A 21,906-nucleotide genomic window follows, 5' to 3' on the forward strand; every position below is an offset into this window, starting at 1 on the left:
ACAGTGCAGGCAACTGCATGAGCCCAAGATGTGAGATGCTCTTTCATGGCCAGATTGTTGTTGAATGAAGGCTGTATGGGATGTTGATCTTCGAACATTGGATACCGACATGTTTCCTCAAACATCAAGGACTCAGAAACCTCCTTCAAATCAAAACCCAAATCAAGCTCTCCTAGAGTCTTTCTCCTTCGATTCTTGCTTCTCTTCTGTCTTCTCCTTGGCCTTCTTCTCTCTTGCTTCTCTATAGGCCTCTGAGACTCCAGAAACTCCATTTCAACTAGCTCGACGATCTTGGGTTTGAAAATTTCAGCAGCAAACTCACCACATTTGGGGCACATGAATGTGGTCATCGAAGTCTCAGCACTCAATAATATTTTGGAAGGAGATTCGTAGTTTTTGCTTCAAATCGATTTGATGTAATTTTCTTTTCCTCTTTTGTTTTAAAGAAAAAATAACAACGGGTTGACCCGATATCGGGTCGGGTCGGACTGAGATTTATCCATATTCATGCGGGTCGGGTCAGGTCGGCCCCAGATACTAGACGGTTTGGTCGGGTTGCAGCTTTAGTTCTACTAATTCTAAAAAAAACCTTAAAGGAAAGTGGTCCTCTTAGAACGGTTCGGATGTTCTTGGGTGTTTAACAACCCTCAATAAAAACAAGCGACGTATAAAATTTTACATTAGATGTAATAAAAAAGATCTTATCTGATAAAACCACGCTCAGTACAGTTTCTTTTTGCAAATTTTCTCTCTCCTCATTCTCAGCAAACACTCTCTCTCCTCACGCTCAACATAGTTTCTTTCTGCAAGCTCTCCCTGATCTCCTCATTCTCAATAAAATCTCTCTCTTCATTCTCAGCAAACTGCTTCTCTTGGTTAATAAAAGCTTACGATGTTGATTTACATTTTATTTATTTATTTATTTTTCTGAACCTTGGACTTTTATAAAATTGTTGGACAGATTTGCAAAAAACACAAGAAGAATCGAACCATCAAGAAGATGCCTGAAATACTCTACAACCTTTAATGATTTTTTCTATAAAAAAGTAAAAAAATGAAAATCGACATACAAATAGTGTCACTGATTTCCAAACCGTTGACAAAGTTATTTGCCAAGAAGCTTATAACTTAGAGAGAGAGAGAGGGGAAGAGAGAGAACTTGAGGATAGTGGAGATGGGCTTGCACTGGGAGAGGGTGAGGGTCAACAAGAGAGGGAGAGGGTAGGGGGCTTTGAGGGGAAGGGGGTGTAGAGAGGGAGGGCTGAGGGAAATTTTGTTCTTTTCAGCATTTTTATCAACTATTATGTAGGCATATGAGTTGAGAAGTGGGAGCCTTATGTGGCAAACATTTATTGGAAGGCTGTTCTTTGAGAGAAATTAGACCGACCGGTGGAAATGTTTTCTCTAGAGGAAAACTCTAAAATACTACACTTCTAAAACCCCAAACCCTAATTATTTTTAGGTAAACATGGTTTTACACCCCATGTGCTATGGCCACCTAAGATTTTGTTCATGTGCAATTTTTTTCAGAAGGAGAAAAATTCAAAAATATTAAATGCCTAACTAAAAACATAAAATCAAAGTTCTATTTATGTTATAATGGCTTACGCTAACTTAGATACACACTTGCCCAAAATAAAATTAGATACATATAGTATTTTTCAACAATAGTTATTTTTAGCACATCAAAATCGGTCAAAACCGTGTGCACGTGGGCTGGTCTTTTGTTGACCATGGGGGACATCATTAACTACGTAGAAAGAACATATGCTGTTAACAAATGTTTGTTTTGACTTATTAATATAACCGTTGATACTAAAAAAATCGCAAAATAGGTCATAAAGGGAGAAAAAGTTATTCCCGTGACTCGAGCCTCGAGCCTCGAGCCTCGAGCCTCGATTGGTATGGTTTGGAACTCCCGATAGTGATCCGGTACTATTGTACGACATTCATACATATATTCACGACAGTGAATAAGAAAATAAATGCAGGAAAAAATAAATGAGAGGGAGAGACAGATTTACGTGGTTCGGTATAATGCCTACGTCCATAGGAGTTTGGAGAGAAAAAAATTTACTATAACATGAATATTTTATAGTATCTCATTTCTTATTATATAATATAAGTCGGAGATCTTTTTGTTGGAAGAGATCTTCTTGTTGGAGCTCTCATCGCAAGGTTGAAGAAGCTGTAGAAGTCAAAGTCCCACTCGAAGGAGCCCCTTTCTCATATACATTTTTTATACTTGGCCTTGGGAGTGGTGATAGATGGTAGCTTTATTCCGCTCCTCGTTGGCGTGCCTAACTTGCTTTCTTCCCTTTCTCATTTTTTTCTTCCTTTCCCTTTGACACTTTTTTTTTCCTTGTCCTCTCTTCGTTTCTTTTTTGTCTCTTCTTTCTCTATATTTTTATGTCTTCTAGTAAAAGCTCTTTGATGAGCTGGACTTAGTTATTTGGGCCTGTAATATTTTATCTTCCTTCAATATGTGATAATGGTCGTGCAGTTTACTAATAAGCCAGATCAACAGTTATAAAACAAATATAAATAAAAGTTATAAGTGAATGGTTTTCTAAATCGGTTACAAATAGAACAAAATGCCCAAATTTTGCTAGAGGTTATATTATCAAGTTATGCATCAAAGCTTTAGGCCTAGTTTGTAAAGCAAGAATTTTTCATATTATCTCGTCTCATCTCATCTCATCTCATCTTATCTCAATATCTAAACATTACAAATAGAAGTACTTTTCTTTATTAAATTTTCAACTAATTATTACCTAATCATTACAACTTTTTCAAAATTATAAACAAAACACAAAAAATTGAACTTTTTCAAATTTCAAAATAAAAATTATATTAAAAAATTATATTCTAACAATATTTTAATTTTATAATATTTTTATTCAATTTTTTCTCTTATTTATCAAAATCTCCTAAAACGTTTCCACTCAAATTATTTCACTACTATTCACAAACTAATTTATTATTATTCATAGCTCATCTAATCTCATCTAACTATCTACTAAGAGATGAAAATGATCGTTATAATTACTTATGGGATGAAAAAGGTCATAAAGATCGAATCATGCATGTTCATAAATATTATTTCTCATCGCCTTATTATTCACTTTTGGAATCATGCCTTAAAAAGTTGTAGGAAATATGCTACACGACAGGTCTTTTCTGTCCATAATACGTGGCATTTCTAATTTTCAAGTATATAGTTCAAGCAGCTGCTTCATTAGCAGAGGAAACCTTTTTGAGAACATAAACAGGATCTCCCACTTCGAGGACCTTTCCTTTCCCTTCAGCCACAGTTAGAGAGTCCTTCCAGATTAAATTCTGACCAAAGTAGACCTGCAGAATCATTTAACATGCCATTTGTGAATCATCTGGGACGGAATAATATAGTTGGAAGTCTGGGAATTAGGAGTCACCTTTCCCTTCTGTTTTTTAGTTGGACGCAAGACTGTGTCTGACCGGAATGCCTTGAGAGTTTCACTTACCTCCGGGCCTGCAATCCCAGTCTCTTGATTGATTGTAGGGACCTTAAAAAACACAGAAGTGTCTATGTAAACATTGGGAGACATAACACAGTCAATCGGGAAACAATGAATTTTCGAAGGTTCAGACGATGCCAATCTACTACTGTACGAGAAAAGCCCATGTGTACATAGTAGACTCATGGCTGCAAACAGGATATCATCTCCTAGAAATAAAAAGTCCCAATGATATGTACACATGTATCTCTTGCAACAAGGTACATTTAAGAGGAACATGAAAGGTTAACATTTTAATTGTAGATTTAACTTAAATGACATATAGTGAGAATGGTATATTGATGTAGGACAATCTCCCGATCAATTAGAAAGAGGTGGCTAAAGTTTTCTTTTCTTTTCTTTTGATTGACTATAATTTTAGATCTTCCACATTATTATAGGATTTCTATATTTTTGGACTTAATTATAAGATTTTTAGTTTCCAAGCAGCTCAAGCATCTGCATTGGATCTACTTGGATATCATCAACACTAAATATGTTCGACTTGTTTACCTCCGAGCTTGAAAATGCACTCCTGGTTCATCTCTAAATTAAACTGCAAGTAGTACTAGTATCTGTTCCATTAAACGGCATCTCTATAGCTCATCTTAGATATTTTGTAAGTCACATTTGTTTAATTCTTTGGAAAAAAAGGGCTTTTAACACAAAACATGAAATAGGCGGATATTATTGTAGAAGATATAATTGACTGGCATGAGATAGGTAGAAAATGAAAAGAGGTAGCTCTTTACCTTACAGCGGGAGCATAGCTTGACACCCTGAAATGTGAAATTGTTTATCCTGATCTCTGTCCATAGATCTTCAGCAAATGGTTCACAACCATCTACCAGGATGCTGAAAAATGCAAGTAAAACCTTTTAAAGATTCTAGAACTAGTGTTTACAACACGGATTCAATGACAATTGATCATGATGCTCATAGATCATGAAATAAAGAGATGTGATAAGTGTAGATACTTGGGCCTAAAACGGTTAACTGGTATGGGATTGTTGAGAAGCTCATTTAGTGCATCCATTGATCCCTGCAAAAGATATGTTGAGATCCACTTTTAAGATTCTATGTGAAAGCAAATAATACTTAGTTTACAATTCTCAACTGGACCAACCTGAGACAACAGCAAGTATGGATACATGTCAGAAAATAAGACTTTGTGTCCAGGAGCATATTCAGGTTCCACAGGCCTAGTTTCTGATGCTGCATTAGAAAATGATTGAATCCATGATAAAGGGAAGTAAATATAAGAAATATACGTGAATGAAGAAACAAGCCCAGAGGTTCATAATGACTGTAAATCATCAATGGAGGCTGAAATGGCAAGAGAGGAAAATGAAAGTATGTATGCATTTTGTCTGCGATGCTTTTTTCTTCATACACGTGTGCATGTGTTACAATGTCAAAGCATGTGCCTCCCGTGCAAATTCATCCTTTGATTCAAGAGAGTTTTTATTTTTCACTAATGCCTAAGACAAAGGAATTTCTGCTTTTCATGGGTACCAACAGCTATTGGACACAAAGTCCTAATGTTTTTTTTTTTTTGTTTTTTTTATTTTTTTAATTTTCACCATCATAATGTTCTAAAATTCCTTTGATCAATCCTTACCAGTATTAAATCGAACTAGCCGGTAGGGCTTCCCAAGAAAATCTGAAAACCATTGTGAAGCTTCATCCCCTTCATCCAATGCAGAGCCAGACCATTCCCAGACTGAGACACCATCTGCTGTTTCCTGTGGTTTACTTAAAGAAACCTTGAGCATATTCATCCCTGGTGCCTTTAAGACTGTAAAGAAAAATAAGTGGTAAATAGTAATTAAGATCCACAAAGGAAAAAAAGTAGAGCATCTTGCATGTTTCATATGGAATGAAAGGGGAAATAAGTTCAACAGATATAATACCACTCCTTTTGCAATATAACCTCCATTCCATCAAAGTTGTCATCTAGCCTCCAACATGAAATATGGGTTGCAATCTGCCCTAAAGATCTATTCATTATGATGAATGAAATACAGGTGACGTGGCTCAATCATAGCGGTCTAATTCTAGAGAGGCCGAATTGCAACTAATGTTTCAAATGTGAGGGTTAAATAACAAATTTAGTAGTTACAGGTCATATTACAAAAGGTAATTTAAGGGAGGGTTAGAGTATACTTTCTCCTTCTAGCCCATTAGAAGGCCAAACCTACTCAAAATAAAATCCAGAATACAAAGTTACTAACAGCAACTAGCACGGGCCATTGAATCACAACCCCATCTCCAAGCTCATCATTCCCACCCGAGTAATGCTAGGTACAAGTCCCAAATGTACAAGCCTTGCACAAGTCTTTTATAAAAATGTGGGCCTCATCAAGAAAAAGTGAGTTTTTCACACTTTTCACGGTGGGGTTCACTTTTTTATAAAAGGCTTGTGCATTTGGAGCTTGTATATATCATTTCTCTTCCCACTAATAGGCTATGAAAACTCTATGAAATACGAGGGCAAAATGACAATGCAGAGCTTAGTTACAGATGGAAGTATACACTAGTGAGAAAATAATATCATACAGTGGAGAAACAAAGGATTAAGTTTACATCTTAAAATCAGCTAGTAGCTTTATAAACAATCTGGCCCATATATTTACATATACATATAGGTCACACACACAATCTGGCCCATGCATATACATATAGGACATGCGTACCTGCACGTACCTAGACAGAAGAGAGAACAAAGGAACATACATCAATTTGATAATTCAATAATTGGTGATGCTAAACCCTCTTCTATTGTGAGAGATCAATATAAAGAGTAAAATGGCACCTGAAAGGAGGCATGTCCTCACCAGAATTTCTAAGAAATTTTGTTTAGAAGAAAATATAATTTTTACAAGGGTTAATTACATTTCCCACATGATTCTCACTTGCACCCATGAATTTTGATTCATTGTAACTGAACCCTAATCTGAAGTTTGAGGCCCCCACCCCCCCCCCCCCCCCCCCCCCCCCCCCCCCTCTTTCCAATAACAAATGACAGTTAATTTTCACAAAAATGCATATAAGGAGACAAAAATCGCCTAAATTTTTAACTTTTTACATATGTTTACATTCAAATTAATGTCTGGTTTTGATAAAAGCCTAACTGACATCAAAACATCAAATTGGGATCTGAGTTGCACTGAATATATTAAGTGATGAGAGTGAGGTGATAATTGACTTGGTGAAATTTTATTAATTCTAAAAAAATTAACAAAGAATATACCCATATATGAGCTCTGAGTAGGTTCCCAACCCTCTATAAAAGCTTCACTTGGCAACTCCACCACAACTAAAGCAAGTTTTGGTTCAACTCTTTGAGTGCATGCCCTCCCTTTGGCATTTACAACAACCCATTGCCGATCCCAACGAAACCCTGCAATATCCATAGCCAACAGAAAGGGAAAAGTAATAAGCTGAATTGACACTGTTTTGACCTTGTTTGGTTACACACAATTTCTCTAAATTTTTCAATTTCTTTTCTAAAACCAAACCAAACATCTTTAAATCTTAAACAATGTTTAATTTCAACTTTTCATCCAATCATTACTCAAACACAAATCAATACAACTTTTACAAACTCCAATACAAAAGTACTTTTTGAAAACTTATACTCACAACTTTTCAACTCAACCTATCCACTTTCACAAACTCCAATACAAAATTTATTTTCAAAAAAATTATTAAAATCTTTCTTTCCCCTTTACCTAACCCAATAAACACCAAATCTCAAAAACTTCTCAAAAGTTTTAAAAATCTTTCACAACCAAAAATACCCATGTCTCTAGTCCTGGCTGTTCTAGTTGTTTACGTGGAAATTTTGATAACCTTTTATCAATATATGATGAGAAGTTTCACATAGCAATTATTTTTTAACAGCAATTATTTTTTAACATGTACAAAAGAGTAGAATAGTTAAGAGTAGTTTACATGTGAGTTGGCTCCGATTTCTTAGAATCATGAACAGCCCTAACTCGAACTAAAGTCTCAAATCAAGTGTCAAAATTGATAGTTTGGATTTCACTTTTATAAGAAGGGTGATAGTTTAGAAGGTTAATATAATCCTCCTTAAAAAATATATATATATATAAATTAATTTTATATATTATACAAATATATATATATATAAGTTTTATATATTAAATTTTTATATATAATTATATATCATATATGAAATAATTTCATATTATAATTTATAAATTATAACATAAAATGTTAATCTTTAATATAAACATTTGTAATTTGTTTGATCATATGTTATTAATATCATTATATATAAGATAATATTATTATAATTTATAAAATAAAAATTTAATCTTAAAAATAAAAATTTAATTGATCATATGCTTTAAACATAATATATATCTTAAATTATTAATAATATTTTATCATAAAAAGTAACACTTTATTATATGATTTTTACATTTTAAAAAAATCGAAAAATCGGACCGGACCGGACCGGAAACCGATTAAACCGGAGATACCGGTTTAAGAGGATAACCGGAGCATAATCGGTTTTGAAAAATACAAAACCAGTACATACCGGTTCGGTCTTAGATTTTATCCGACCGAACCGGACCGGTTACACCTCTAGAAAAGGGTCATATTGGTCTTACCGGTAGCAGTGATCGGTGCTCGGAGAAGTGAGATTCCGCGACACGACTTTACTGGGTATATAAAAATCGATGAGACCCTGGCTGCCATCCTGTGAGAGTCGTGTGTTTTTAGCGAGCGATATCAATAGCAGAGCCGTCGACTCTTGCGGACTTGATTGTGCTTATATAGAGCTGACAGTCACGAGATGTATACACAACCTATTGTCTGTCTGTCTAATAAGTGCATCAGTTCGTGTCTGTTAATATAAACGTGTTTATCATGCATCTAGTTATTCCGATCGACATGTCTGTAGATATTGACAATTTAGGTATGCAAGCTGACCCGTGCAAGCCAGGTCGGTCCGTCCAAACAGGGTCGGCTGAAATATTTTTTTAATTTTTATTTTAAGAATGATCCAATCCGAAGTGTGGATCTATATAGTAATAATATATAGTAAGCTTGTTTGTCCTTCACATCCAATTCTACTCTATCGCTAAGTATACCTAACAGTCTTCTGTATATGACTATGACTTCAGATAAATACTGACTTGGGTTAAGAACTTAAGATCAGTACTCAAACTAAAAGATTATAATTATGATTATATATATATATATATGTCTCTATTAAATAAGCGTGAATGATGAATGAACAGTATTTTCGTCCAATTTTGTCCCTTTTTTGTGATTAAATTCTCTTTTTTTTTTTTTTTTTTTTTTCCCTCCTGTTATTCTTTTTACCGATGGTCTATAGGTGTAAGTTCTTCTTTTTCTAAATATGCCCCTTATTTTCTCACGAAATTCCCAATTGTTTTCTCTTTTGCTTCTTGCCAATAGTGTTTGCTGTTTTTCTCATGCGGATTTGAATTTCGAGTTTATCTGTTCCGCAACTTGTTTCTCCTATTTTAGTTGCCGCTTTCCCAGAAAAATTTTCCTCCCCTTTGTATTTCCAGTGTCCTGTATTTCCTCAAATCTTCATAGAGAGCCTTCGATCCTTCAGCCTTTTTTTTTTGGCTTGTCAATCTCGGCATCATGTGGATATGATATCTTTTGGTTTTTCTTCTCAGTTCAATATATTAAATTCTCTACAAAGTGAGTAATTTGCTAAGACTGAATACTTGGATCTAAAAAATAAATGCATAAGCTGATATCAGAAATTCCATCAGATGATTCCAGAAACAACAACAAAGCAAATTCATACCCATGTACACAAGAAGAAAGGAAATTCAAAGCCAAACACAATATGTTGAAATTTCTACAAAATCATTAAAACAATGTATCCATATACACGAGGGAACCAAATAAAAAAAAAAAAAAAAAAAACAATTTGTAATGTTGATCAGCGCGTATCTTGAAATGTTGTCCTGTCAAGTAATGCCGCAACTTCCTTACTTACATCACCAATGCTAGGACTTCTTTCTCGTAGGTAAATACTGTGAGACTCTTTCCCTTTAGCCCTTGACTGAGATAGGCAATTGGTTGCCCTTCTTGCATTAAGACTGCTCTTAGGCCTTCTCCCGAAACATCACACTCCACCACAAAAGTCTTTGAGAAATTGGGTAATCTCAAGACTGGTGGGTTCATCATTGCTTCCTTGAGCTGCTCAAAAGCTGTTTGTGCCTTTTTAGTCCAAATGAAAGAATTATTTCAAAGTAGTGCTGTGAGGGGTACTGCAATTGTTTTGTAGTTCTGTACAAACTTACGGTAATATCCTATAAGACTCAAAAATCCACGCAACATCTTAAGATTTGTGGGCAAAAGCCTCTGCATAGCAGTAATTTTCTGGGGATAGGCCTTGACACCCTCCTGAGAGATTATGTGCCTTGAGTATTCCACTTCTTGGCAAAAAGCTGATGAGATTTTAGAGTCTCCAGAATAGTACGTAAATGCTGTAAAAGCTCCTTCAAAGATTTACTGTAAATTTAAATATCATCAAAGAAAATCAAGACAAACTTTCTTAGGTAGGGCCTGAAAACTTCATTCACCAACTCTTGAAAGGTGGATGGAGCAATGGTGTTTGGGCATCACCAAAAACTCATAAAAGTAAACTACATCGTAAGGTCAGTAAAATTTCACAAAATAGAGCCAAGACTCCTTAGCCGGTCCACTCCTAACACCACATTGCAGCCTAGCTCCTAGGGTCAATGGGTGGAGATGAGCCTTAGACCATGGGTTTTGTAGCTGGATAGGAACTGCCCTATAAAAACCACTGCATGGAAGGCTATCTCCTTTAGCCACTTTGACTGACAGTTGGCTCTCTCCCACTGAAAATCTAGACTTCTTTGCTATATAAGGATCTGCAAAGCTATGAATACTACCTGTGTCGATGAGAATCAGCACCTTGTGGTGAACATCGCCCAACAAGGAGATGCTGAAGGAAGCGGAGAGAAGATGAAGAAGAAATAATCAACAGCCACAACAAAAAGAACGTAAAACAACTCAAAATTATGCTGAAGCTTCAACATTTCTTATAAGGGCCCAAAGCATTACCTTTACTGGTAAATTTTCGTTGAATGGATTCCGTAGATGGCTAGTTTTTTGGAAGAACAATTCACATAACTGCATATAAGACTGTGCAAGTAGCCATTAAAATTTTTTATTTATAACAAGTAGGCATGCACATAAAACTGTTAATATATGTAAACTATTTGGTTTTCTGCTCCATCAATTTTGCCTTGTCTACTTACCCAAATAAATAAATAAAAATTTTCCCTATCTCCATAATAGTATACATATTTAAGAGTTTCAAAAAAATGCCAAAAGTTCAGACACTCCATGTAAATTCTTCTTTTCTTTAAAGCTTCAGGAAAACCAACTCTGGTATGGAATGTGCATATCAGCCGCTTGTATAAAACACAATTACATTTCTCAAAACAAGCCCATGACCTGCAATCAGAATCTCAAGAAAGAAAAGAAAAATAGAACCACGCTCTTCTAACATGCCCCTACCAAATCTCCGGGATTCATTACTTGGAAAGAGGAAGGCAATAAAAATGTTTTAGTCATTTAGTAAGTTGAACAGCAGCCATGTCAGGGTCATGGTTTTTGTCATCAGTTGCAACATGAACTTTTGGAAGCAAGAACAACCTGGTAACAAAGAAATCTACAGACATCCTGACAAAATTTGTTACCAATAAGAGAAAAAAATGTACCTTTAACCATTTGACAGAGAAATTTCGCCCGTAATGTGCAGTTCCATGTGCATATTTCCAATTGCCCCCACCGACAGAACCACCAATCTTGGATGTCATCTTTGCACAACCCTGACAAAATATAGATGTCTTTGCATTTACCTCAAACAGACGAAACCAGAGATTTGGACTGACGGTGGAATTTAGAACCTTGTAAGCTATGTAGTCATCGATAATCACATAGATCTAGAGTACAGATTAAATAGCTTTTCGTAGGTTATCAAATCAAAAGTATACCTGGAAATTCCAAGTCCAGTTGACAGAGAAAATCAAAATCACATTCTCAGCAGAGTCAAAAGCTTCATTCAGTTTAGCCTCATTGCTCCTTTGAGTTGCCCATACTCCTTGCTGTACAGATAATTCCAAATTTTCACGGTTGCAACTCTTAACAATAAAATACCTGAGGTTCAATGTTTGGAAACAAATTAAATCCCCATTCATTAAGTCCAACCTAAATAAACATAACAAGTAGCTTTAACTGGAAATAAAATAATGTAGGGTCATCAGACTAAAAGTTCAGCAGGAAACTAACAGTTACTAAATTAGCCAAGAATGGCATGAAGGAAATGCCTTCTGGGAGCTTGATCCAGCATTCAATCACTAAGCCTACATCATAATACTGGAAACAAATAAAACTGGTATCATGGAATGGCATATAGTCAAGTAGCATACTTTTAGCCAAAGAAGGTATATGCTTTCCTAACTCTGGCTAGAAGGTCCACCAAAGTACAGGCAAACAGGGCTCGTTTGTTTTCAGAGATGAGATAAGATGAGTTTAGATTAAAGTTAAAAAGTTGAATAAAATATTGTTAGAATATATTTTTTAATATTATTTTTGTTTTGGAATTTGAAAAAGTTGAATTGTTTATTTTATTTTGTATTGGGATTTGAGAAAATTGTAATGATGAGGTGAGGTGAGATGAGTTGAGATGAGATGAGATGTTTTTTAAAAACAAACAAGGCCTTAAATTTTCAGTCACAAAGAATCTAGTATAAACTGAATTTCACTGCAGGACCAACAAAAATTATTCCTATAACAGAAACACACTCATACCAAAGTAAGGAGGTAAGATGCAGGGAATTTTTGCAAGATAGTAGGTGATACTTAGTAGCTAATGCCGCTAGCAATCATGTAGCTTCAAATTTAAATTAAACTGATTACAGATCTTTTATTTTTATTGGTAAGTTAAACATAAATTCTTTGGTCTTCTGCCCTTGTATTCAATGGAACTAGTGTCCATGATTTCCTTGTTTCTTTTCATAGTTCCCGACTTGTAACTAGGTTTCCACATTTGTATACTTCCAGTGTACTTGGGCTATGTCTATTTACTTGTCTCAATAAAACTTTTCTTACCTATAATAAACCTAGTGATGATGATGCTACGACTTCACCAGCAACTGTTATATAGGTGCAGAGGTGATATTTAAGTCAAGCTCATTGACTGTAATGTGATACACTGATACTGATACTTGTTAACGCCACATAAAATTTGGCAAGCTTTATCAAGAGAACAAAATTCCACTAACTTCGTATCCTTGCATAAAAAATAACCAACCTACATATTTTGTTACCAAGAATGCAAATAATGTGCCTCTAGTTTCTTTAAAATGCATGAAAAAAGCCATCTAGAAACCCAATTTTATTGTCAACCAAACTCCCAGCACAGGAGAAGATCCTATCGATGACCTTTGGAACAATTGCATTCTTCAATAGACATGGAATTAAATCATTAGTTTTTCCAGTCCTTGTAAGTATTTTAGTACGAAAGAAAAGGTAATCCCCAAGGACGGACCCATGCAATATATAACTACAGCCTAATAGACAATTCCTAAAATCGTGAGATTCCAAGAAATTGATAAAAGGACAGAGAATAACCAGATCTCGGATCAACAGACAGCCAGGAATATAGAACAGTATCTCCAATTTGTAAAGCAATATCTTCATGTTTTCTACATTGCTTCTAACTACTCTATACTGTCTACTCTGACTTTTACATATTTTGCAGAATCCCAAAGATGTGTGGACATATAGTCCAAGGCGCATAATCATCCTTCTCCAAATAAAGCACGCACCTCAGCATTCAAGAAAACTCGAACACTACGTTTTTTTCATCTTTTCTCTAGTAAAAATATCACTGGACGATGAAAGCCGATGACATTGGGGACATTTGGACACAGAATTCTCAAAACTTCTCATAATTTCATTCCCAAACATCACTCAAACACAAAACACTTTTCAATTTTAAATCTTCAACTTTTTCATCTAATCATTACCTAATCATTATCCAAATACAAAAACAATCCAACTTCTACAAACTTCAAAACAAAACAAAAAAAACCAAAACAACTTTTACAAATTTCAAAATAAAAATTATATTAAAAAATTATATTCAAACAATTTTTTTTAACTTTATAATATTTTTATTCAAGTTTTTCTCTCTCATCTCCCAAAACCCAATAAAACATCTTAACTCAAACTATTTCACTACTATTCACAAAATTCTAAAATACTCTAGCCCCTGGTGTTTGACATGATGTATTAATTTATTTAATTATAATTTTCTTCTTTATACACCTTACACTAACTCATCTCATTACCTTCATAATATTGCTAAGGAAAAGGATAACATTTATTGTTTGATAAAATTCCCTAATCAATTTGGTGTAAACAAATTAACCAAACAGCAACCGCCAACCACTCGCTTCATATGTATCCAACATATTATATTATTGACATTTTCTTCATCTCTTCTCCCCTATGAATTATGTAAGATGACAAAATAATCATCCTCGTAAATCTCTAACCAACAACTTTAGTTATCCTCACATTCCTATGTGATATATCAATAAAAATGCAGCTTCAATATTTCTTGCCTCGCCAACCTGGAAATGTATATTCTAAAAAATCTATAAGAAACTAGCCTTTGTAGTTATTTAGATTTTTTATCAAGAAAATACACGACATAAAATTCAGCATTATCCATGGGTCCACAACTAAAAAATCATTTCCAAGGTTAAATCAATTGTAATCAATGCACACAGAAAGAAATATTCAATCAGTAGAGTTAGCTAGTAGGCTTAGTTGTTCCTTCACTCGGAAAATTCAAACCCCTCCCTATCTCGTCTCAAATGAAATAACTGCACACTTTAATGCTCTTGGTTCTTTCATGGAAAACAGGATTAAATGGGATATGTACAGAAGCATGATTATCATAAAACAATGAAATTGAAGTAGGAGCTGAAAACCGAATCTCCTGAAGAAAATGCAGCAAGCACGTCAACTTAGTAGCGATATGAGTCATTGCACTATAATTGTTTCCACACTAGATTGTAGATCATGCCACGACCGTTTGATTCTTACTTTTTCCAATGATCATATCACTGCCTACAAGTGTACAACATCCAATAGAAGCCCCTCTATCAAAGGGAGATCTTGCCCTATATGCATTAATAAAATTATACTCTAAGGTGTCTAGTTGGTTTGCATAGTATCCCAACATCAAGTTCTCTTTTCAGTGCATCTTTGACCGTCTTAGAAAAAAATAGCAAACTATTGGGAATTGAAGCATGAAAATGAAGTAGGCTTGTTGGGCGAGCCCCCACATGGGCCCAGGCAGGCGGGCGGGATTTTTAATCCCTCAACTTCTTCTCTCTCAATCCCTCCCGTGCCCAACCCCATCTCTCAATCTCTTCTCTCTTATGCATCTCCTCCTTTGTCGCGGGCCCCAACTCCGCAGTAGTGCAACACGTCTTCTCCTCCTCCTCCACAGGCCACGGAGTGGCTGTAGGTTTGCTCAGAGAACCACGGCCACAACGGGTCATGGGTTGTTGTGCAGACCCACTGCCAGTTGTGGTCGTGGTTCTTTGCTCAAACCCCTACTCCGAGCCACAAGCCAAGGCAAGGTCGTGGCTTTGCGCAGACCCATAGCTAGGTGTGGCCATGGTTCTTTGCTCAGACTCATGACCACGACTGGCCGTGGTTCTCTACTCCAAGCCACAAGCCACAACGTGGCTATGGGTTTGTTTAGAGAACCACAACCACATGATTGGCTAGGTTTTGTTCAATTTTCATTGGTTGATCGATATGGATTTTGGTCAGTTGGTTGGTTGGTTAGTTTTGGTTTGGTTGGATTTTGGTTCGTTCAAGTTTGGGAGCGGCCGGACAGATCTAGTGCTTTCCGCACATGGAGAGCCAATTTGGATTAACGGTGGCGCATAGGGGTGGGGATATGGCTAGTGGCTAGTGGACTAAGCCGCGCATCCACCCGTCAAATGGTCGGGGCTAGGGAGTATACAGAGGCAAGGACGGGGTTGAGAGGGGCAAAAATGACTCCCCACCCAAGCAAGGGCGGAGTGCGAGAGGGGTGGTTGCTCACTTGTGTAGGGTGGGTAACACCCCTAAAATGAAGGAGGCAATATATGTGAAGAAACAAATTTACTAATAGGATGGCCAGTAACACAATAGTGGACAGATACCTTTCCAAAGAGCAATAAGCATCGAGTCTGACACATTGAGGTGCCATTTGGATAGTGAGTTAAGATGAGATGAGTTCAGATGAAAGTTGAAAGTGGAATAAAATATCGTTAGAATATTATTTTTTAATATTATTATTGTTTTGAGATTTGAAAAATGTTGATTAGATGAGATGAGATGAGTTGAGATTGATTCTGAATCCAAACGGGGCCTGAGTGAACATGGATCGAAGGTTGGAGATAAAGATGGTAATGATAATCGTCGACAAAGGGAGTACACCTGTAATGGAGCTGTAGGACATGGGGGAAAAGATGCTGAAAGTAGAAGATGGCTTAGATGCAAGAGGAGATGGGAATGAACTAGGAAGACAAAGTGGAATGGATGAGCCAAGAGTAATGCCCTACTTTCGACAATATTTCACTAGTGCTGACATGGGTCTTGGAATAAAAGAAAGGAGAGGAAAAAGATTATCCTTCTTCCTTGTCAACCTTCTATTATATAGATCATATAGTTGACCGAGCAGTTATTACAATGATATTTTTCTTAACACTGATATTCATAACAAGGATTATGGCCTAAATGGAAGGGGAGGATATTCAATACCACATGCTTGGGCAACCTTCATACACTTCCACTAAGTACATAAAGATCATTTCTTTGCAAAAGGTCTCCCAACTTTCACTACACAATATATAGGTCCCATAGTTAATGTACTACATGATACTAAATTGATTTTCTTTGTTCCGAGTATAGGTATATACACCTATACTATGCACACGCGAACACCAACACCTATATGCACACATGTGAATGTTCATATATATTTTATATTTATTCATTACTTAATTCACCAAAAATACATACACAAAGGCTAAAGAATGCATCATTGGCATAAAAGACACTTTTTAACATAGGAAATACAACCCTCATGCCATAGAGTATTGAACCAATGACCTCACTGTCTACCACTTGCTTATGGGAAGAGGAGATGTTACTAGGTCCAAAGACTATTGGCATGACTCACATAAATCACCTAATAGATAAACCAAAAAACCAAAAAAGGAAAAGAGGTACTTCAACAAAAAGTTTGATAATTTAGCTTAACTTCGATGGTAATGCAGATATCAAACTACCAAAAAGATGCACGCTGCTTGAAATAAAATGTAATTCTGATCAACAAGGATTTTAACTGCAAGGAAAGACAACTAAGACACCAAAGGTGTCGGCCACAGAATTTTCTATTTTTTTGGGTGTGTCAACCTTAGAACTGAGGGCTAGTTTGGGTAGTTCACAACTATTCATTATTTTATTATTACTTTTCACCTATTTTTCACTACTATTCAATATTCTATCATTACTTTTTCACAACTATTCACAGAATATCTGAAATCACCTTACTACCCAAATGCAACCTGAGTCATAAAAACAACTGCAAGTGCTTAGGGCATTTCCATGAGCAGAGCATCACTCAAATACTCAAGGCACAAAATATATCTTATGTCATAATATAAATAGAAGAAAGTTTTTTCCAATCACACTCAAGGCACCAAATAACCATAAAATTTCAGATGATAGCAATTTAATTACAAGATGCATTTTCCCAAAACTTGTTTTTGGTCAGTAAAGGTAAGATACCTTTTTCCCAATTCTTTTGATAACTTAATACAATGTTGCTATATCATTTCTTTTTTCCCTGATCAAAGAAAATAATATACTCAACAAGGAAATCCATTCAGAGAGAGAAAGAAGACTTCTTTACAAGTCCTAAGCAAGAATTTACACTAGGAACTTATCATGGGGATACCACAGTTGTTTACTTCCTTTCAGATGTCCCAAGGAAACATAAATTATAATGTACAGCGCACTACATAAGATGAGAAGCAAATCAACGCATCAATTGGCGTTTACTTTCCTTCTAGATGCCAAAATATAAAAAAATAATAATAAATTGATAAAGTACACTACATAAGACAAAAAGTAAATTCATGCATCTACTGGTCAAAATGAGAACATTACAACATAAAATGTGCATCAGCATAAAAATTAACAAAAGTATGCTCAAGGAAGGCTAACCAGAGCTGTTAAGCATAGACATAATTTCTTTTGAGCAATTATTAGTTGAATAATATGCTCTTCAACAATGCCCATATAATTATACACAAACTGAGTTTCATAGCCTAATTAAAGACCTCAGCACTCTGAACACACCTAGATATTCCTTGGGGCAAAGGTACAGCACTTCTGCACGTCTGATTAGGCAGGCCATTTGGAATATGTTGTTTCTGATTCTGGCTGACCTGCTGCTGAGACTGTTGCTGCTGCTGGACAATAGCAGACTCATTCGTTGAAGTTTTCCCAACCCCTCCTTGATTGGTAGTGTTGGGACCTTGTGTAAATTGACGTTTTTCTGTTTGTTGAGGGAAACCACCATTCCGTTGTTGAAAAAATCTGTTCAAAGAGTTGTAGTTGTAAGAATTTAATTGCTGAATCTTCTGAAGGACCTCTTCCACAGGAGGTGGAGGCCAGTTTTGCATGCCTATACCGACAGTCAGGACCATTTGGACAAAAACCCAACTTGTACCTGCAATTACAGAATTTTGCAGTCAAGTGCATACACCTTCCATGCTTTTATTAATTTAAAGATGCTTTGCCTCACACTATATACAAAATTAACCCCAAAAGAAAATATAAAACATGGTGCATAATAAAGCCATTTTTACAACGAAATGATTTCTAACCTTTGCAGTGCAATGTAATCATTATATGCTTTGTGATTCAAAATCAGACCGCGACATATAATCCAGAAATCTAGAAATAAGATTAAAAACATTCAAACAAGAACTACCATACAACAGATTTCATACCTTTTTCTATAAGTAATTGCATTCCATTTGTAGGCACAATCCTAACACATATAAAGGGTGCAATAAATACACTTATCAAGAAGAATTACAACTGTCTCCTATAGGAATGATTTGTGCAAGCCACGTGCAAGTCTTTTGAAAAAAAGGGGGACACACTCAAAAAACCCCACTTTTTAAGATGGGTCCCACTTTTTTCTTAGATGGTTTAGAGCACTCTTATTGGATTAGCTAAAATTAAAGTATATTTTTTTATGAATATAAGATGAGTTTAACTTTTAACTATTCTATTCACATAAGTCTCCACATTGGAATAGTAATTTTTTTATTATATGACAATAAAATAATAAAAAATGAATTTGACTTTAGTTATTCAGATTAAATCTCTACATTGGATTATCCATTTATTCATAAGTAATTAATAATTTTAAAAATATTTTATTTTTTTAATTATGAAATTATCTATTTTATCATATTTTACTATTTATAATATTATATATTAATTAGTAATCATATTTTAATTAAATTATGGGTTAAAAATAAAAATTAGAGAGACATTGATGGAGACCTTAAGAGAGAGAAACAAATGATATAAAATGGATTTGATGAATAAACAGTGTCTTTCAAATTTGGAAATTACTTTAGAAGTTATTGTAGCTATATTCCAAATATTTAGAATATAGCTATTCCAATGTGATACATTTTATGGTTCAATAGCTAAATTCTCATTGGATTTAACTTTTAGCTAATCCAATGAGAGTGCTCTAGTGAGGTTTGGATAGTGAGTTGAAATAAGATGAGTTGTGATGAAAGTTGAAACTTGAATAAAAATAAAATATTATAAGAATATTATTTTTTAATATTATTATTGTTTTAGAATTTGAAAAAGTTAAATTGTTTATTATATTTAGTATAAAAATTTGAGAAAGTTATAATGAGTAGATAAGATGAAATGAAATGAGTTGAGATCAACTCTGAATCCAAACGGGGCAAGCTTGTAACTAGTAGTACTCCCATCTATAATGGAAAAAGTAAGAAGAAAATCATGAAAATTAAGCCCGTTAAGTTCTATCAAGGCTGTCCAAAAGAAAAGGGTTTTGAGCTCCTATAGTGTTGTCCGTTTGCAATCCATGAGATAAATAAGAACTGTTTGCCACACTGCTGCAATTTGAGAGCTACCGCCCTGCATTCACCATGAGTAAAATCGGTCCACTAACCTTTTGGGCATAACCCAAGCCTAAGCAAAACCTCGTTCTTTAAATCATTTACTCCTCCATCCACTTAAAAGGAATCGCAACACCGCCCTTAATTAATCCCATTATTTATATAAAACCCACATTCATCAATCACCACGCAAAATAATAACCATAACATCATCACTCTCCGTGAAATAAAAAACAAAGGCAACAACCTAGTAAAATGAAGCATGAACAAAAGGAGGAACACGTACATGTTACACTCCTTGATATCTTCATTGCTATGCTTGTACACGCAATCCTGCTCCCGGCACTCGCCGTAGAACCGGAAGAAGCGGCAAATGGGCACCCGCGACTTGTCGTACTGGTGGAGGGATGCACAAAACAACACAGCTTTGAGTAGAATCTCTTTAACTCCTTGGGTAACTGTTTTTCTTTTCAAGTTTGCGATTTTTACCGCACTCAGATGCTTAATCCCAGAAGAGAAAAACCTCCAACTGGTCGGGTGAAAATCCAAATTTAATGCCAGCCAATCAAAATTTGCCACGTAGGAGGTGAAACAAATCCCCATTTACACCCACGTGCACTGGATTCTCCACTTATTTTTTTTATTTCTTCCCCCTCTTCTCTCTCTTTCTCCCTCCCCACACTCCATCGCCTGGAACTAGAGGTGTCAAATCGTATTAACAGGTCGTGTTCGTGTCGTATCAAAACATGTATATTATACTATATAGGTCAATCCTAACCCGACCCATTAAGCTTATCATGTCAAAATCTCAAACCCTAACACAACTCATTAACATAACGGGTCGTGTCATGTCAACCCGTTTTGACCCGTTTATGTAAATAGATTGAAACAGACCTAAAATTAATCCATTTTATCTAGTTAAGTTTAGCATAATTTTATATAAATATTAAAATCACAATATCTATAAAAAAAATATAAAACTAACTACAAGTCTAAAATTACAATCTAAACAATAAAAATATCGAAATTAAAATCCCAAAAATTTTATTTTTTAGGTATAAGGGTATAATTGTAACTTTAACTTTCTTAACGAGTCATAACGGGTTGACCCGTTATCAACCCGTTAAGCTATCGTGTCTTAACGGGTTAACTCGTTTTGACCCGAACCCGTTAAGGGTAAACCCTAACCCGCTTTTATCGTGTCGTATTCGTGTTGGGTTAACGGGTCCTGTCACATATTGCCACCCATACCTGGAACCCCCACTCTCTTTCTCTAAAATATGCTCTCCTCTCTCTTAAATACGCTTTCCTGGATCTCGGCTCAGCAACCAAAAGTCACTTTTCCCGAAAGGTAACTCAGTAATTGAAAATCATTTTACTCATGATTATTATATATATTGAGATACCAAGAATGCTTGAGTACGACTTGAACACCATTAATGAAGGAACACAATAGTGAGCAAACCAAATAGCTAGCCATGGAGATCAAAGTTGAGATGATCAATACAGAGGCAACAAAGCCTTCCTCGCCAACTCCTCATCACCTTAGATGCTTCGATCTCTGCCTTTTACGTGGTGAAATCATTGGTGCTATTCTACTCCAACAAAAAATGTTGTACTTCCGAAAGAGATTGAATCTCTACAAGCAAGCACAGAGCGTTTGGTTCTAGTTGAAGTTAGCTTCTTTAAATGTGGAGGAATGGCCATGTGCGTTTCACCTATGGAGGAATCTCTGCAAGCAAGCACAGGCGACAGGTTGGGGGGAGGGAGAAAGAGAGAGAAGAGGGGGAAGAGATAAAAAAGAAAAATCTAATTGTAAGCGATTATACATACTAATACGTGCACCCATTTAATATGATTGGTTAGAAAGTAGATTTTATTAAAAAAAAGTATTAATTTGAATTCAGAATATGAAGACAATAATATTAGTACATAGATTGGTACACAAACTTGCTTGTACACATCTGAGTGAGACACGCGGAGGCTACCATCCATATTCTCTCTCTCTCTAAGCTCTTAAGGTATTTTCCTTTGCTCTGTAAGCTTATTTCGATACCTTA

The 21,906-nt window shown here is 35.4% G+C and overlaps 1 protein-coding gene and 1 pseudogene across 1 annotated transcript; both read right to left on the reverse strand.

Moving 5' to 3' along the window:
- Positions 1-3,102: 3,102 nt before the first annotated feature.
- Positions 3,103-8,345, reverse strand: LOC121267531 (mitochondrial amidoxime reducing component 2-like). Its single transcript, XM_041171430.1, has 8 exons — positions 8,180-8,345; positions 6,790-6,939; positions 5,158-5,334; positions 4,663-4,751; positions 4,514-4,578; positions 4,289-4,391; positions 3,435-3,545; positions 3,103-3,354 (listed from the first exon to the last, which is right to left on the reverse strand). The coding sequence occupies exons 1-8, from the start codon at positions 8,265-8,267 to the stop codon at positions 3,223-3,225; spliced, it is 915 nt and encodes a 304-aa protein (XP_041027364.1). The 5' UTR covers positions 8,268-8,345; the 3' UTR covers positions 3,103-3,222.
- A 1,036-nt stretch (positions 8,346-9,381) lies between these two features.
- On the reverse strand, positions 9,382-20,478 carry LOC121267529 (annotated as a pseudogene).
- Between the last annotated feature and the right edge of the window lie 1,428 nt (positions 20,479-21,906).

Source organism: Juglans microcarpa x Juglans regia, chromosome 5S (assembly GCF_004785595.1).
Source record: "Juglans microcarpa x Juglans regia isolate MS1-56 chromosome 5S, Jm3101_v1.0, whole genome shotgun sequence".
Lineage (NCBI taxonomy): Eukaryota > Viridiplantae > Streptophyta > Magnoliopsida > Fagales > Juglandaceae > Juglans > Juglans microcarpa x Juglans regia.

Excerpts from the sequence above, each read along its gene's own strand:
- LOC121267531 (XM_041171430.1), bottom strand. The coding sequence starts at position 8,267 with ATGGCAGCCAGGGTCTCATCGATTTTTATATACCCAGTAAAGTCGTGT. Across the intron at positions 4,752-5,157 it reads GCTAGTTCGATTTAATACTG|CATCAGAAACTAGGCCTGTG; the intron begins GTAAGGATTGAT and ends TTTCTAATGCAG. Across the intron at positions 3,355-3,434 it reads CTAAAAAACAGAAGGGAAAG|GTCTACTTTGGTCAGAATTT; the intron begins GTGACTCCTAAT and ends ATGATTCTGCAG.